At 36.7% G+C, this 17,704-nt stretch overlaps 1 protein-coding gene across 1 annotated transcript; it reads left to right on the top strand.

Annotated features, from left to right (window-relative positions):
- Window positions 1-291: 291 nt before the first annotated feature.
- LOC5573809 (alpha-methyldopa hypersensitive protein) lies at window positions 292-10,142 on the top strand. Its single transcript, XM_001661007.2, has 3 exons — window positions 292-380; window positions 8,290-8,524; window positions 8,586-10,142. Exons 1-3 carry the CDS (start codon window positions 292-294, stop codon window positions 9,825-9,827), a joined length of 1,566 nt encoding a protein of 521 aa, XP_001661057.2. The 3' UTR covers window positions 9,828-10,142.
- The last annotated feature ends 7,562 nt before the right edge of the window (window positions 10,143-17,704 follow it).

Raw genomic sequence — 17,704 nt, 5'->3', positions numbered from 1 at the left:
GGTGGGTTGTGTTTTTTGGGGGTCTCGACGATGCGTGCCTAGTCAGCAGTTCTTTGCATAAATACCACTGGTCCAAGGTACCTCTCGGTCAGTCTGTGGTCAAGTTCGGTGGCGCGCGTGGTACAATCTTACACTCCGGGATGGTGAATTTAGTGGATTGGTGATCGAGCAAACCAGAAGGATATATAGTGATTTGGATGATCAGAGTTGTTGGTGATATTGGACAATTGTTAGTTTCTGAAAGGACTTTGTTTTTTTTTTGTGGAGTGCTTTAAAAAGTGATCAGCAAAAATGGCGAATATGGATATAGACGAGTTCAAAGAGTTCGGGAAAGCAGCAATCGACTTTGTAGCGGATTATTTGGTGAACATTCGAGACAGGTATGCAGATTAATTCTGTATTAAGCTTACAGCTTATTAAGAAGAGCAATGTAACGATAAAATGATTAAAATGGAGATATATGAAATGATTTGAGCAGATAATATAAACCACGTCTGTTTAAAGTGAGGATCAATCCAGGAATTGATCCAAAAATTTCCAGGAATCCCTTCAAGAAGGGTTTTTAAATATTTTTTCCTGAAATTTCCTCAAGAAATATATTATTATTATTAGCAATTATTCCTGATTTATTTCGAGGACTCTATTAAAATTTCAAATCGCCACTTGGAGTCTATTTGGTCGGCGTTAAGTCAGAGTGGACCAAGTGACATTTTTCATATTTTGAGAAATACGGGCTCAAAGTCTAACGCTTTGTATTTTTTTATCTCAGTAAAATTTTGGTTCAATATTTCTACCCATCCTTGAGTTACTTTCAAACAATATAATGTGAAGTGATTAACATGAAAAATCACAATCCGAAACTCTAATAGAACGATTTTTTGATGGACTATGTGCACTTGGTCCACTCTGACTGAACAATTTCAAGAAAAAGAACAATCATTTAATGCTTGCGTGGTCAAACTGGGTGCATATCTTTAAGCTGAACATATTATCAAGACCTTTCGACATCAGTATCGTAAATTCTTCAATAATCCATATCTTCAATCTCAAAACCAGTGCCATTACGATACCTTGGAAATTAAGGTTTTGAAGGGTCAGGGCGTTGAAGACCAGAAATATTCAAATATGCGTTCAGTCAGAGTGGACCAAGTGCACATAGTCCATGAAAATCTTGAGTACCGACCAAAATATACTGGTCCAATAAGCGGGTTCTAGGACAGTCTATTCATACACCATATAACTACCATAAACTTCTATCGAACTCTGAAATCGACTCAAAAAATGCAATAATCAATCAGTTTGTTGCTTTTTGACACTTGGTCCACTCTGTCTGCACAGAAATTGTTGCAATTTCTGATCACCTACTCAAATACGGTAAATGGCCAGATATCAAAATAAGATCCATCGAATTATGAAATGTTTATGAGTTTCTATTGATGGATGGGAGGAAGAATCATTCCATGCCAAAAAATCTGGAAAATAACTTGAAATGTCTTGCATTTTCTAGACTTTCTCAGCGCATCGATCGTTTTCGTTGTTATGATATAAAGCACTTGGTCCACTCTGACTGCATACTTTTATTGATTTTTATTGATCATCCAGAGTAAATTTGTTACATATCTCTCTCAGTTTTCAACATTCATCAAATCGGATCAAAGTGAAATGGAGATAACGTTATTTTGCATCTAATGGCAGAATAATCCACTTTTCCCAAGTTTTGTACTTGGTCCACTCTGACTTAACGCCGACCATTTGTAAGATTTTCAAAAAATTATGATTTTCAGTATGCTAACCAGTTTGAAATATGTTCAAGTTGCGGTCTTCCCAAAAATCCTTGAAGTGTAGGCATATAATTCAATATTAGAAAATGGAGATCTATAGTCGTTATTTCAAATTACAGTAATACCTCGATATAACGTAACTCGATTCTTATTTTCGTTACGTTGTATAGATGTTACGTTATATCGAAGCAACATATTTTTTTTCTAAATTTCGTTCAACATGTATTTTTTATGAGAAAATGAATCTTAAATTTTTATGGGGACGGAACTGGTGTAATGGTTAGATCACACGCCTCTCACATCAAGGACTTGCGATCGAATCCCATTCCACTTATGACGAAAATGTTATAGTGACGACTTCCTTTGGATGGGAAGTTCCTGATGTAATCAAAGACAGATTTCTTTCCACATACAATCTTTAAAGAAATTTCAGTATGTGGTACATAGAATGATTCATAGATAAATACTCGAAGACTTCTACAGAAATTCATAATGAAATTGCTGGAGATATACCGAGAAGATAATTTTTAGGTTTTTGGACAAATACCTGTACGATATTTTAGAATAACTTCTAGAGCATAATTTTTATTGGATTATTCTTTAAAAAAATGGTGGAATAATAAATCTCTGAACAGAAACACCAGCAGAGACTCCGGAAAAAAATAAGGGTGTCGTAGATTGAATGGTTTGAAGAAGTCATTGTAGTCTGGAGAAATAACTTGATGAAATTCATGATCAAAGTCACAGTACAATTAATAGAATTTAAAAACCAAAAACGGTTGGAGAAACTCAAAATCCTTGTATTTAAAACTCCTAGAACCCATTCAGATTCTAGTTCTAGAACAGGAGAAATTCCTAGAGGAATATTTGAACCATTTCTTGGTTGAACTCTTTAAGAATTTTCTGATGAAAATCCTCAAGAAATCACATGACGGGAATCCGTTAATTTAATACTGATCAAATGTTCTTTGAAACATTTAATGAACATCAACTCTTGGAAAAATTTCTGAAATCACTTTGGAAATATCTGGAGGAATCTCTGGAACCATTTCTGAAAAAAAAACTCTGATTTTATTTTACATGAATAGCTTAACTTATGAATTTTCTGGGAGATACCTGTCGGAATTATTAGAGGAATGTGTTTTAAATTTTCTGCATGTATATTAGAATGGTACAAGATGGGTCCATGAAGAAATTATTGGAGGAATCTCTGGAGGCACTCACGGAATGATTCTAGTAGTCCGTAGAGAAATCCCATGAGAAACATCAAATTCTTTGAGAAATCATTTGAGGCCATTTTTCAATATTTCGTCATAGAAATTTTCATATCGTTTCTGGGCCACCTTTACATCACACCAAAATAGCAAAAAAATCACAAAACGCTGTTTTTATCGTAAGGAAGGTAAGGAAGACATGAGAGATTGGATTTACAACTTTTTTTTAACCGCCTTAATCTACAAGCTTCTTCTTCTTTCTGGCGTTACGTCCCCACTGGGACAGAGCCTGCTTCTCAGCTTAGTGTTCTTATGAGCACTTCCACAGTTATTAACTGAGAGCTTACTATGCCAATGACCATTTTGGCATGTGTATATCGTGTGGCAGGTACGAAGATACTCTATGCCCTGGGAAGTCGAGAAAATTTCCAACCCGAAAAGATCCTCGACCGGTGGGATTCGAACCCACGACACTCAGCTTGGTCTTGCTGAATAGCTGCGCGTTTACCGCTACGGCTATACGGGCCCCTTAATCTACAAGCATAAGCTGTTATACATTGATGATAAATAATAATGAAATAGATCAGGGGTTTTCAGTCTTTTTGATTCGCGGAGCACTTCTTGAAATAAAATTGATACGCGGATCACCTGTCCTTCATCACCAATACGTTAAAAATCTGAATTTCTCACCCGCTTAAATCGACCCTATATTTCTGACAAAAATCATTTAGTAAGATTTATATTGTCCAATTTTCCATTAAGGTAAAGATTATTCGAATTCAAACCTGAAATTTTCGGGAACACAAATCTGGAGAACCAAACAATCGTTAAGGCTGAAAACATCATCGGATGGTCACTTGCTGTAGGTCAATTTTTCAGCTCGTACGGATGTTCAGTACTCCAGATTTGTGCAGAGGTTGGGCTTCGATTTAGCTTCGTTTTTTGTTAGTTTTTTTTTTCATACTGATCATCTAAATGAATTTTTTTTTGGGAATTCGACAAATTTTTCGAAATTCGTGGCTTGAAAACGGCAGAATTATTTTTGGTTTCCAACTGTTGCTTTTAGTTCAAACAACTTTGTTTCTATAGCGAAAATATATTTTGTTGTAAGTTCGTATTAATGTGTTTGAATGGATTGACCACAAGCTCAGCATCGACGAAAATATTCATGATTTTGCTAAAACTCGAGAAATATTCTTAATTTTGTATCACGGTATCAACATTCCCATCCCCCATCAAGTTACATGTTCTTCAAACATTTTTTCGGTGTAGATAAGGATCCCGACAAAACTTTCCCACCCAAAAAGTCTTAAAATATTCTGTCTGAAAAAATTGGATTTCTCAAATTTTAAGAGTTGTTTGTAACTTGAAGAAAACCTAATGCTGTAGCTAAAACTTTCCAAACAAGTTGTATGGTAAAAATATCAACGAAAGAATGTTTCTAATCATCCAATTACAATATATTTGTCCAAATGTCTAGAGAACAAAACAGTTGTCTAAATAGAAATTCGATCCGACGAGTTACTAATCGATTGAAAATTCAAGGTATGGCTTGGTTTGACATAATTAAACCCGTATTTCAGAGCAGAAAATTTGAGATATTTTACGACATTGGTACAAATTTTCAAAGCTGTCGCAGAGCACCTGCCGATATGAAAACTGCTGAAATAGATTATTAACCTTTTATAGTACAGCATTGATTTGTACGGATTAGTGGATGCAGAAGAGCGCCCGTTGAACTCAACAATTCATCCATGATTACTTCGTTTGCCTTAGAACAACTCTCTGAATTTCTTTGAAAATGTTTTCAAACAAGTTTTCAGCTTATTGAGCTTATTTGGACAACCAAAAAGTGAGAAAGGAGCACAGAAGGGATGTAGAAAATACTTCAGGAAGTTCTTGGTTGGCTTAGAACATCTCTTGAATAGAACACAACAATGTTACAACAAAGTCAAAGCTACATATTGCTCTGAACTTTTTTGTATATACAAATATATTGTAAGGTCGTATGACGCTTGTAAATCTAAATTTTTGTAACGGTTGTGCTACTTTTCCCATAATGCCAGTTTTCCGATTTACAGTTCCACGAGTACCCAGTTTCTCCGAATAGTCCATTTCCCCGAAAAGTTTTTGGTGCTCATAAATGTCGTAACTTCACACATTTCAGGGTAGAATCGGCAATTTCATTTTTCAGTAGGCAATTATTAACGTTTCTTTTTTTTTATTTAGCAATACTTGTATAGTCAAGAATGACAAAATATCTCCTTCTTTTGATCATTCATCCTTGTGCAGCGTAGTGGTCACTGAAGACTATTCCTGGGCATTTTTCAACTACATCACTTTCCGGGGAAACGAGTCATTCGGGGAACCAACGTTCTAGCAAATGATATTTGGGGAAAAGTAGCACAATACTATGCAACGCTTGCAGCTCTATATTTCAGAGGATTCTACCTCATTACCCCGAATCCCATCAACCCGAATGCCATCACCCCGAATTCCATATACAGAATGACCCATATCCACGGAAGATCCGTAACCCGGAATTCCAATATCATGAGGCAATGTCGTTCAAAGTGATTGTACATTCGGAGTCATGTTACAACATGTATTAATATTTCTAAGAATGAACAAGCCTGAGCTTAACTAGAATTTAAAATTAAAAAATGATACGCCGCGACCAGACGGATGAAACAAGATTAAAGCGAAGTAGGCTGTCATCGAAATTTGTACGTGTCGTTGATGATTGTTGCTAAACCATGTCACAATTTCGAATTATAGAAAATCAGTTAGTATTGCACGGATTCATCTGAAAAAAGTATCAGCATATTTTCTGCATGTCAGCGCGTATAATGGTACTTTTCCGGATCAATATGATGTATGATGATTTATCATTTTGAAATTGCGAGCTGCTATGTCAACATGGCTGGCAAAACGAATGCGGGGCTAGTTAGCCTTAAAACAGAATGTATATCACCAGTTGTTATGAAACAAGTACCGTTAGTAAAAATTCTAACAAAATTTGCATCACAAAAATATAGCAAATCTGGGAACAGGTCGTAAGGTTGAAGGCTATTAGGCCGAATGCCGTAAGACCGAAATAATATTCGATCATTTACTACTATCTCAAATGGCTAAAACATTCATCAGTGTTTTTTCCTTCTTTTAATGGAGGGCTGTTATTTCTAGTTATATTACACAGCAGATATTGTGAGCTTCTGGGTAATGAAAATTATCCTGATCTAACAATCAACAATCCATACGATCTAAAAATTCGTTTGGCGGATTCAACTTAATGCAAATTGTCCTGACTTATCCTCACTAGTTACCCATTCGACTTTACGATTCATTAGAGTTATCGGCCATTTTCGGCCTAGTAACCCTTTTCTGCCTTATGGCTCTATCGGTCTAACGGCCCTTTCTGTTTAACGACATTCAGTATAACGACATTCGGCCTAATGAGATAGAACCAACAAATCTTATTATAATTATAACAAAATTATTACAGAATGTGTAATAATACTGATCATTACAGAACTGAAATCAGTTATGTTATGACTCTTAGAATACTGCATAATTTAGTGACGAAGAGTAGGCCATTTCATCACAGATTGGCGAGATGAAAAACAGCGTATTATGATGAGAAACTGCTCAAATATTTTTTTGCAATTTCTGATCGAAATAGGCATCACGTCAATCTGTCATGAAACGGACTACTTTCCTGCACTGAATTATGCAGTGCGGTAATAGTCATTACGCAACTGAAACCGAAATATCGAGTAAGGGATAGTGAACTGTATTTTTCAATTCGGTTGCATATCAGCTTAGTTTTTATCAAGGGAATGACCATAACATAACGGCCTAATTCTCCTATCTACACAAACAGTGCTGAAAAGTGTTACTTTTTATCACTAATAACAGTATCGAAAAGTAGCACTTTTTAGTACTGGTTTGCGAGTTATCAAACAGACATCGGATTACCTCCATACTTCATTTATTGAATTATTCTGAATTTCTCAATCTTAACTAAGTCCTGATTCTACATTCATTTTACGAACCAAATTGAGTTGAATTCGCATCGTAGAATCAGAAGCTAGGTAGTTGATCGTTAGAGATTCTTAGTAGAGGAGGCAGTAGAATTTATGAGCTTACTAACAAAAGCCAGGAGCGTTATGGGGCGGTTCGTGTATACTTATGTGTAGGTAATTCAGTACATGAATAACCTACAATATGGTAGAAAATTGTAAATAACGTGTTACCTGACCTGTTTTTGAAAGTAGAATCAGCAAGGGAAGGGTGAAAATTTGTGACAAATATTCAAAAATAATCCAACTTTAACGGCAATTTTCGTTATTGCAAAAAATGTTGTATGCAACTCGTTTCAAAACTCTATTTTTTCAGCACACGTCGTTTTCATCCAACTCGGTGAGCCTCGTTAGATAAATGTAAGGCTCGTGTTAAAGTTATTATTTTGCAATTTGTTGTATAAATAACTATTACGCAAAAACAGATGTAAAAAAGGAGGTTTGAATGTATTATAACACTCAGTGCAGTCAATATTGTACAATATTGGTCCTATAATGTTGCCTTAAGGAAGTCTGTCAAACTTCGAGAGAACGATTTGCCAGATTACTTTCAATTATTTCAACATTATCTCATGCCAGGCACTGTTGAAGGCTTTTTCTTTTTCTAGAAAAGTAAGAGGCGTTAAATATCCTTCATATTTTAAGGAACACATCAAACTAGTCACACGTGAGAGTAGATTAGTGATCGATTGTCCTTGTCGGAATTCTAACTATTCATTAGACAATCCATTTATTACGTAACGCCTCAATTGGAAATTTTCAATGTCCTCCTGCTCTTCGTAACGCTTTTTGTATGAGGATTTTCTATGTTTTGTATGAGTCTTAACGCTTAAGCTTACCCTCTCTCCTTTTAAGCGTTACGTAATTTGTAGACCAGAAGCAGAGCAAATATGTTACTCTTTTTAATGTATCCGGATCCTCTGAGCATAATCTCAATAGAGAAACTAAAAAGTAGATTGGAATACCTTATACCTTTTAATTTCGTTCTAAATGCTTATCTTTGACAACTTTGTTGTACACTTGTTGTAACATTAAAATATTAAAGTTTAATGAATTTTTTTAGTTTTCGATAAATTTTGACAGTCTACAATGCAAGATTTAGCTAAAACAAATTTAGGGATGAGACAAAAAATAAAAATTTATTGTGTATAAGCTAACTTGAACATAGTTTAACGAACAAAACTTATATCTCTTATTGTTTTTTTTTTGCAGAGATGTGCTCCCATCTGTCGAACCTGGTTATCTGCATGATCTACTGCCCAACGAAATTCCGGAGAAGGGAGATGACTGGAAAACTATCATGGAAGAGTTCAAACGCTTCATTGTCCCTGGCCTGACCCATTGGCAGTCACCACATTTCCACGCTTTCTATCCATCCCAGACGTCATACTCTTCGATAGTTGGTGAAACACTGGCTGCAGGCTTAGGAGTCGTCGGCTTCAGTTGGGTTAGTGCAAAAATGCTCACTTGAGTATCGTATCTTATCTAATGCTTTTCCCAATTTCCAGATTTGCAGCCCAGTTTGCACGGAGTTGGAAGTCATTATGATGAACTGGATCGGTCAGCTGTTGAACCTGCCGCGATGTTTCCTCAATTGTGACGAAGGCAACGGCGGTGGTGTTATTCAGGGATCGGCCAGTGAATCGATCTTCATTGCAGTTTTAGTTGCACGAGAACAGGCAGTTCGTCGGCTGAAGAATGAACATCCAGAACTTACAGAGGCCGAGATCCGTGGTCGGCTGGTTGCCTACACTAGCGATCAGAGCAACAGCGCTGTAGAAAAATCTGGGATTCTTGGAGCCATCAAGATGCGTCTTTTGCCTGCAGATGATGATTGCGTGTTGAGAGGACGAATTCTTAAGAAAGCTGTTGAGGAAGATAAAGCAAACGGCTTGTTCCCGGTTATCATGGTTGCCACGTTGGGAACCACTGGAACTTGTGCATATGATAACCTGGAGGAAATTGGTCCTTACTGTAATGACAACAAGCTTTGGCTTCATGTGGATGCAGCCTATGCAGGAGCCTCATTTTGTCTACCAGAGTATGCATGGATTAAGAAAGGACTTGAAATGGCTGATTCGCTGAACTTCAATCTACACAAATGGCTTTTCGTGAACTTCGATTGCTGTGCCATGTGGTTCAAGGATGCTGCTATGATCACGGAAGCTTTCAGTGTGGATCGTATATATCTCCAACATAAATTCCAAGGCATGAGTAAAGCACCAGACTATCGCCATTGGCAAATTCAGCTCGGAAGACGATTCCGTTCACTGAAGGTTTGGATCACACTGAAAACCATGGGAGCGGAGAAGATTCGTGAGCTGATTCGGTTTCACATAAGTCTTGCGCAGAAGTTTGAACAATACGTGCGAGCGGATCCACGTTTTGAGGTAACATCGTCCACATTGGCATTAGTATGCTTCCGTTTGAAAGGAGAGGACACCTACTCGAAGCAACTGCTTGACAATATTGTCAAACGAAAGAAGATTTACATGATCCCTGCAACGTACCAGGGAAAGTTTATTCTACGATTTATGATCGCAGGAATAGATCCTCAAGCAGAGGACATCGATTATGCGTGGAATGAAGTCAAATCTCAGACAGATCTATTGCTAGGCGTGGATGATAATGGGAACAATGTTTGCAGTAAGAAGCTCATCAAAGAGGAAATATTCGAGAAAGATAATCCCGTTGGAAAAATCACTGAGAGTTTAGGTGGACTTGTGCTAGCCAACGAAAAAGCTCAGTGAATGATATTATTTTATAAATGTTGTTTGATTATTGTTCCATCATAAATCCTCCATGATTTGCAGATAATAATAATATCAAATGTATTTATCTCTAGTTAATAAGAAAACAAGTGTTTTGCCATTTTTGAATTTGTTTGTTGAATATGGCATTTAGTTGAAACGATAATAAATGATAATAATATTGACTTTAATTTGACATCGTCAATGTGGGAGTAACTACATGAATCTTCAGTATAGTAATTTACGATTTTTGTAATCTAAATAAATTTTCAATAAACCTACATCACACAATATTTCAGGTACTTGTTCATTGATCGTGTTTGACAATCTACGTTGGGCTGAAAAAGAGAATTTTAAAACTACGGAAAGCACAAATTGAATCTAAAAACAAGTCTGTTTTTTCCATTGTGATTGAGAAGTTATTTTTTTGCGTAGTCACTTGCATTCTTATCTACGTATCCACGCTTACATCTATGCGTAATCGAAATTCCATGCAACTGCTATTGAAGTATTTTGATTGGAATGACAAAAAAACATAGCTTTAGCGTCACGACACACAGTACATTCTTAGTTTACATGCTTTAATATACTAATCCTGATTTTGCTGTTCGTAACGGCAAAGCATTAACACGTTTGAAGGTCTTTGGTCAGTAGGGTAATTAGGGATGACATCACAGTGTCGTTCAATTGATTTTATATATCTGAATTTTATTTTAACAAAGTAAAAATGAATTTTGTTTGATTCGTGTTAAATTTGTTTTCTGCGATTAAGGTTTATTATAAAAAAAAAATAAACAACAAAAAATTGAGATTTTTTTTAAAAGGTCAAGCAGAAAGGATGGAATGTTTCGTAATAAGACTGAGTGTCATGAAAATTGTGAATTTACTAGGTTTAACAATGAAGTCGTTAGCCATTGCCCCTATACTACTACCGTAAAACGGGGTATCTTTGATAATGCGGGTAACTGTTAAGTGTGGGACCCACATCATACTACATAAAGTGATATTATTTCTGTTAACCGGTTAAGCAAAACGAATACAAAAGTAAAGAATAAACACTTCATGTCAGAGCTATTTTTGTTGGAATCGATACCATTTGAGGCTTGATATTTGAATATTTGAAATTGATAAGATTTTAGCATTTCTGAAACGAAAACAAACAATCAGTTTTATAATAACTATTTTACGAAGTTTTGAAGATTTCGTAACTTGAGTTTGATAGCCTACTTATGGTAGAACTTGAATTTGATTTGTGATCGCTTCACGAAAAGCATTTTTAAAAACTGAGGTCATTTTTGTAATTTAAGACAGAAATTTCCATATAAGCATAGCAGCATAAGCATAGATGACCGAACAATTCGTAGTTGCTACTTCGTGAATGACAAAAACAATCGAAGTTGCACAGGGAATTAATGAATGGGCAAGGATGGAAAAAAATCAGCTCTAACGACAAACAACACGGTATTTGAACGGTCCAAGAGGGCCATCGCCAAACGGCATTCGGCCAAACGGCGTTCGGCCAAATGGCCGGAAACCTTCTAGTGAGTGTAATATTAAACAGGAGGCAGCAAAGACCATCGCCTTGTCGAGGTCCTTCGCGTGTTTCAAACGGGTCCGATAATGCACCCGATATCTTCACACTATCCATCGTTGCCTTGATCAGTCTAGTCAGTTTCCCGGGAAAACCATTCTCGTCCATAATCAAACTTCACTGTGAATACGTGTAACTGACACTAAAGTAGACTGCAAGTGGTAGTCGAAATACGCGTATCTGTCAAAGATAAGCATTTAGAGCGGAATTAAATGGTACAAGGTACTCCAATCTACTTTTTAGTTTCTCTATTCATTACTAGTTCAAACAAAACACAAAAGTAGGGTCTGTGCTGGCTAGATAAGAATTAATTTTCCAAAATCAAAATTTCAATAATAAAATTTATGTTATTAAACAAAATTTTCTCTGGCAGCATTAAAAATTCCCCAAGGAAAAAAAGTATTTGAATATAAATAAATGAAAACCGAAATACCTTTTCATTTTGGTTGAATAAGCAGGCAACATAATAAACGCTATAGCAAAAGTTTATACTAAAAATATCATAGAAATATCTCATTGTGTTATCATTTGAAATGGTCATTTTCCCTCATTTGTAACTCTTAATGTTATCAACTAGTTATAAAGATCGAATTATAATAACAAACATTTGACGTCATTCACACGTCGATGGTATCCTCTATTTGACAGCTCAAAATTCGTTGATTCAAGATTCTTCGTATTGATAAAAAAACAGAGTGCACCTGTACCATATTTCCTTAAACAAGAAGAGTTTTTTTTGGGAACTTCTGAAAATTTCAGCAAATTCCATCAAGAAACAAAAAAGTTATGCAGGTTTTAGTGTGTTTTTCAGCATGCAAAAGTATGTTGACTGGATGGAAGTTAATTCCACTTCCTTTGACAGATACGCATATTTCAACCTCAACTGTAAGGCCGTCTTCAGTGTCGTGTACTAGATTCGATCAAGTCGGCCTTACAGTTGAGGTAGGAATACGCGTATCAATTAAAGGATACATTCTCTAGTGGAATTAAATGGTATACAGGTATGTTCCGTTTTTATCAACACGGTCGACAATTTTCAGTTGAAAAAAAAAAACAGAACCGTGACAAAAAACGGAATAATTTTCTTAGACAAAATATTTTACAAATTTTAAAAGAAAATTGCAGTTTTGTCAGGATTATACAAATATTCATCATACAAATGCACAGTATCGATGTTTAGGAGCTGTGATGAGCATTTAGATTGTTCATTCGTATAGGTTCGTAATAAAAGTTGATTGCAGACTCCTATCAATCAATATGATTCTGCGATAAATCATTAATAGTTTAAGTTTTCTTGGTAAGAATTTCAATAAATATAATATAAAATATTTAAAACATAATCACATATATGTGATTTGCATCATGAATTGGACCATATTTGTAAAAGTAACTACAAGGATGTGGGTCAAGCTGATCATTTTTCTTTTTTTAGAAAAAAAAAAATATTTTTCTTCTCTATATCCTCATTTTTCTGTTTCTTCACATTCTTCTGCATCTTCTTTTTAATTGCTTTACATCCCAACTGAGAAAGAGCCTTCTCCTTATAAACATCTCCGCAGTTTTCAACTATACAGTATGGCCCATAAAAAAAATGCAAAAATCGTCATATCATGTTTTATGGTAGTTTTATATAGGTTGATATAGGTTGTCTCTACCCGAAGTAACAAATTTCTTCCTCGGAAAACCGTTATAGACCTCTGTATTTATTATTAATCTTAAATGAACAATGAAGGCATATCAAACCCATAAGACGCAAACGCTCACAAAACTATGACCCTTACAAAATATTTCATTGTGACCATGGAAAACATGTTCTCTAAGAACTCTTCCATCCTCTGATACCAAACATACTAATATTTGCAACAATAAATAGTGATTTTCGAAGGTGGAAAGTTTATCACCAGAGTATACGACAATCAGACGATGTTTCTAACTTTGAGCGGACAAAACCTCTAAACTTCTTTGCTTTATTACATTTTTAGGATGGTAGGAAAAATATGACAAACATTTTCCTAGATAGCGAAGATACCGTTTTGATTCATATTCCGAACACTTAAGGCCAACAGTGACTTCAAATGCATCTGATGGGAATAAATTAGCTGATATTTGTGAAAATTTTTATTTCTTCGCAAAGTATAACTGGTAGCTGTCGGGTGTGCCGATAAAATTGCTAATTTGAACTTGTTCAGTATTTTTTTTTTACGTAAGAATATGGAACAACATTTTGATTCAAATGCCGAACACTGTGTTAATTCTGTCTCATATTCCGAACACCTTGATTCGAATTCCGAACAGCACGAATAAATTGTATTAAAATGAATAATTTTGCAAATAAATTTATCTGAGCTAGTTCTACTGGTCTCGAACTAAAGAATCATCAATACTCTCGAGGTATAAAATAGATTGAAAGACGTTAAAATTGAATTGCAATTGACTGTCATTTCCTTGCAATTTGATGACATATTTCAGCGAAACATTTCATCCAAATCGCCATACAAAAGACGAGTGTTCGGAATATGAGTCTGTACGAAATTTGATACAAAACGGTACCAATAATAATGTTGATTTAATAAGTTTTAGTATTGTTTTTACGTAAAAGTATGGAACAACATTTTGATTCAAATGTCGAACCCTGTGTTAATTCTGTCTCATATTCCGAACACCTTGATTCCAATTCCGAACAGCACGAATAGATCGTATTCAAATGAATAATTAAATGCAAATAAATATATTGAGCTTGTTCTACTGGTCTTAAACTAGAGAATCATCACTACTCCCGCTGTATAAATTATATTGGAGACGTTAAAATTGAATTGAAATGGAATGCCATTTCCTTGTTATTTGGTGACATATTTCAGCGAAACATTTCAACCAAGAACTTTAAATTTAAATTTTTCATATAACCGTGTCCCAGACTATTGGACACTCAACTTACACCTCTTTGCTTTTTCACCCCTCAATTGATATTGTAACAACTTTTAAACGGATAGCAATTGAATCATAGAAGAATTGATCATTATGTGAAGTAGTTTGAGTAGATTTCTTGAAAAAACGACGCATATTATGGCCAAATATGAGCTTCGTTGCTTTCAAAAAACCCCACTGCCGAAATGAATCAAAAGTGCCAAGAATAGGATCGGCCTACTTATAATGGTACTGCTCATAGAGTTCACATTATTGTTTAGATGAATTTTCCATACATTGCTCAGCATATGAATCTGTTCTAAGTCTGCAAAAAGGTAAATCTTACGATTACTCAAGAAACCCAAGCCATCAAGACCCAGCCCTACACACCACAAACGCAGAAACTCATCTTGACGAGACTAGAATTGTCGGTATTTTTCTCCGGGGATTAGAGAGGATGGGGATGGCAAAAGCGTGTTAACGCATCTGGTACACTCTCCACACGTTCACAGCGCTGCAAATGTGATCTGAATGAGGGGAGCTGAAATTTAGGACTCGGGGAGAATGATGGGGTCCATTCGACACACACGGATCCCCCCGAAAACCAGAGCAGCATAGGCGTAAATGGTCATCATGCTTAGGGGGCCATGAGCCCTCCGCTTTGGTTGTAATAGATCGTTAAAGATGTGTTAAATTTTCCCATGCTTGTTTCGATAATATGTATGTACCGATGTTTTTAAATCCAATCTTCAATATCTTCTTTACCGTTTTTACCATAAAAATAGAGTTTTGTGAATATTTCAGCTGTTTCGGTGGTGATGTTACTATTGGGAACTTTAAAAAAAATGTCCCAAACACGTTAGTACTGTATTGTAAGTACCGTGTTGATTCGAAGTGTCCGGATGCTTAATTGGTTGGTAAAGGGCGTTAGCCATTTCGCATAAAGACGTTTCGCATAAGGACGTTTCGCATATGTTTGGCATAATGTACATTTGGAATAATCAGAATTATATGCCATCTTTAAATCGCTACATGTTCTTGTATGAAATCACTTTATGCGAAACGTCGATTATGCCAAACGTCCGTATGCGAAACGTCCTTATGTGAAACGTCTTTATGTGAAATGGGTCACCCCCGTTGGTAAATGGCTGGGCATGGCGTACCATTGATACCTCGCGCACCTGAAGGAATAAAATAGATCCCTCTGTGCGGTCCTTAGCCTCTTGCCCAGCAGCTTCTATCCCTACCTCCTCGCGGTACTGGCCGGGGTACGAGTAACCTTAGGGAAGATCAGGTAACCAACCCCGGTGGGAACTTTGGTCGTATGCTTTAGCTTTTGCTTCTGCAAACCTGGTGCGTCCGTACTCAATGTTAGGAGCGGATCACAACAGCGTCTGTTCCCCATGTCAGGGGCGGCTGATCATCGTCCGAGTGCTAGACTCTAAGCTAAACTGTGCACTACGGCCCTCCGAACATTTATGGGGAATGGTCCCCCGGAAATCAAGGGGGTTGGTGTCAGGCCCTTCAAGTCAGCCGTAAAAAAAAATCAAGCAACGAATAATCAACCAGATAATACGAACCGGGACAATCGGCGAAGAACACAACGACGTAAAGGGACTAGCGATTGGAAGCTTGGTACGTGGAGCTTTAAATCTTTTATCTTTTAATCTCTTAATCTCTTAAACTTTATCGGGAGCACACGCTGAAGAACCGTGAATTCGGCATCGTAGCGTTGCAGGAAGTGTGTTGGAAGGGATCCATGGTGCGAACGTTTAGAAGTAACCATACCATCTACCAGAGCTGCGGCAACACACATGAGCTGGGATTAGCTTTCATAGTGATGGGTGATATGCAGAGGTGCATGATCGGGTGGTGGCCGATCAATGAGAGAATGTGCAAGTTGAAGCTCAAAGGCCTGTTCTTCAACTTCAGCATAAAAAACGTGCACAACCCTCACTCCGGAAGCACTGATGATGATAAAGACTCTTTTTACGCGCAGCTCAAACGCGAGTACGACAGCTGCCCAGAAGGAGGAGTTCAGACCGACTATTGGAAAGTTCAGCGCCCACCGGTTGACGATCGAAAACGGCTTACGACTAATTGATTTCGCCGCCTCCAAGAATATGGCCATCCATAGCACCTACTTCCAGCACAGCCTTCCATACCGATACACCTGGATGGTTAAACTGCTTCCAAGACTCTCCGTCGTTAACAACTCATAAAGATGGGCCCGGTCATTTGTCTGCACCAGCTGATAGGCACAATCTGGGAAACAGAACAGCTAACGGAGGAGTGGAAGGAAGGAGTAATATGCTCCATCTACAAGAAAGGCGACAGGTTAGATTGTGAAAACTTTCGAGCGATCACCATTCTAAATGTAGCCTACAATGTATTATCCCAGATCATCTTCCGTCATCTGTCACCTGTAGTAAACGAATTCGTGGGAAGTTATCAATTCGTAGGAAGTTAGCAAATCCTCCACAAATGTCGTGAATACCTGGTCCCAACGCATTACCTTCTCATTGACTTCAAGGCGGCATACCATAGTATCGACCGCGTAAAGCTAAGGAAAATCATGGCCGAGAACAGCTTTCCCGGATAGCTCACGAGATTGATAGGAGTGACGATGGACGGTGTGCAAAATTGTGTGAAGTTTTCAGGCGAACATTCCAGTTCCACCGGGGACTACGACAAGGTGATGGACTTTCGTGCCTGTTGTTCAATATTGCGCTAGAATGTGTTTAAAGCGGTTTACAATTTAAAAATGTTTGAGAATCCAATCTCCCATATGTTCCTTACCATCCTTACCTTAAAAATAGTGTTCTGTAAAATTTTCAGCTTTCTAAGTGGTGATTTAAAGGTGGCCCAATGACAATGTAGGTTTATATGGAAATTACTATGGAGATATTTTTAGATATGTTCTAAACAAGCTAGTACTGTAATGCAAGTACAAACTTATTATCCTATAGTAAAAACTCATTCTTCAAATTATAATAAAGAAATTAGCTGAAAAGAGAAATTCAATCCGACGGATAGCAGAAGAGATATTCATGAGTTTGTTTGCTATTATTTAGCTTAATATGGGATTATAGCCCTGCAAACATGTACACAACTCCTAAACAAAATTATAATCAATCATAATCAATATCCACCTCACGAAACTATTCAACAATACCATGCTCAGGACCGTGGTTTCTAATCTGACCAGTCCTCAACTGCAACCTTTCCGAGTTGAAAATTTCCTCCAAAAAATGCAAAATTATCGTTATTAGAACATTAAGCTGAGAATCAGGATTTGTTCCAGTTTGAACGTAACGCTAAAAGGAAGAAATTCAGATGTATTTGTAATAAAAAGTGCTCCTAATGCAGACATGATCAATCG

The sequence above is a fragment of the Aedes aegypti genome, chromosome 2 (genome assembly GCF_002204515.2).
Source record: "Aedes aegypti strain LVP_AGWG chromosome 2, AaegL5.0 Primary Assembly, whole genome shotgun sequence".
Classification (NCBI taxonomy): domain Eukaryota; kingdom Metazoa; phylum Arthropoda; class Insecta; order Diptera; family Culicidae; genus Aedes; species Aedes aegypti.
The sequence above is the reverse complement of the archived record's forward strand: the minus strand, read 5'-3'. Positions and strand labels throughout refer to the sequence as shown.

Excerpts from the sequence above, each read along its gene's own strand:
- LOC5573809 (XM_001661007.2), top strand. The coding sequence starts at position 292 with ATGGCGAATATGGATATAGACGAGTTCAAAGAGTTCGGGAAAGCAGCA. Across the intron at positions 381-8,289 it reads TTGGTGAACATTCGAGACAG|AGATGTGCTCCCATCTGTCG; the intron begins GTATGCAGATTA and ends TTTTTTTTGCAG. Across the intron at positions 8,525-8,585 it reads GAGTCGTCGGCTTCAGTTGG|ATTTGCAGCCCAGTTTGCAC; the intron begins GTTAGTGCAAAA and ends CCCAATTTCCAG.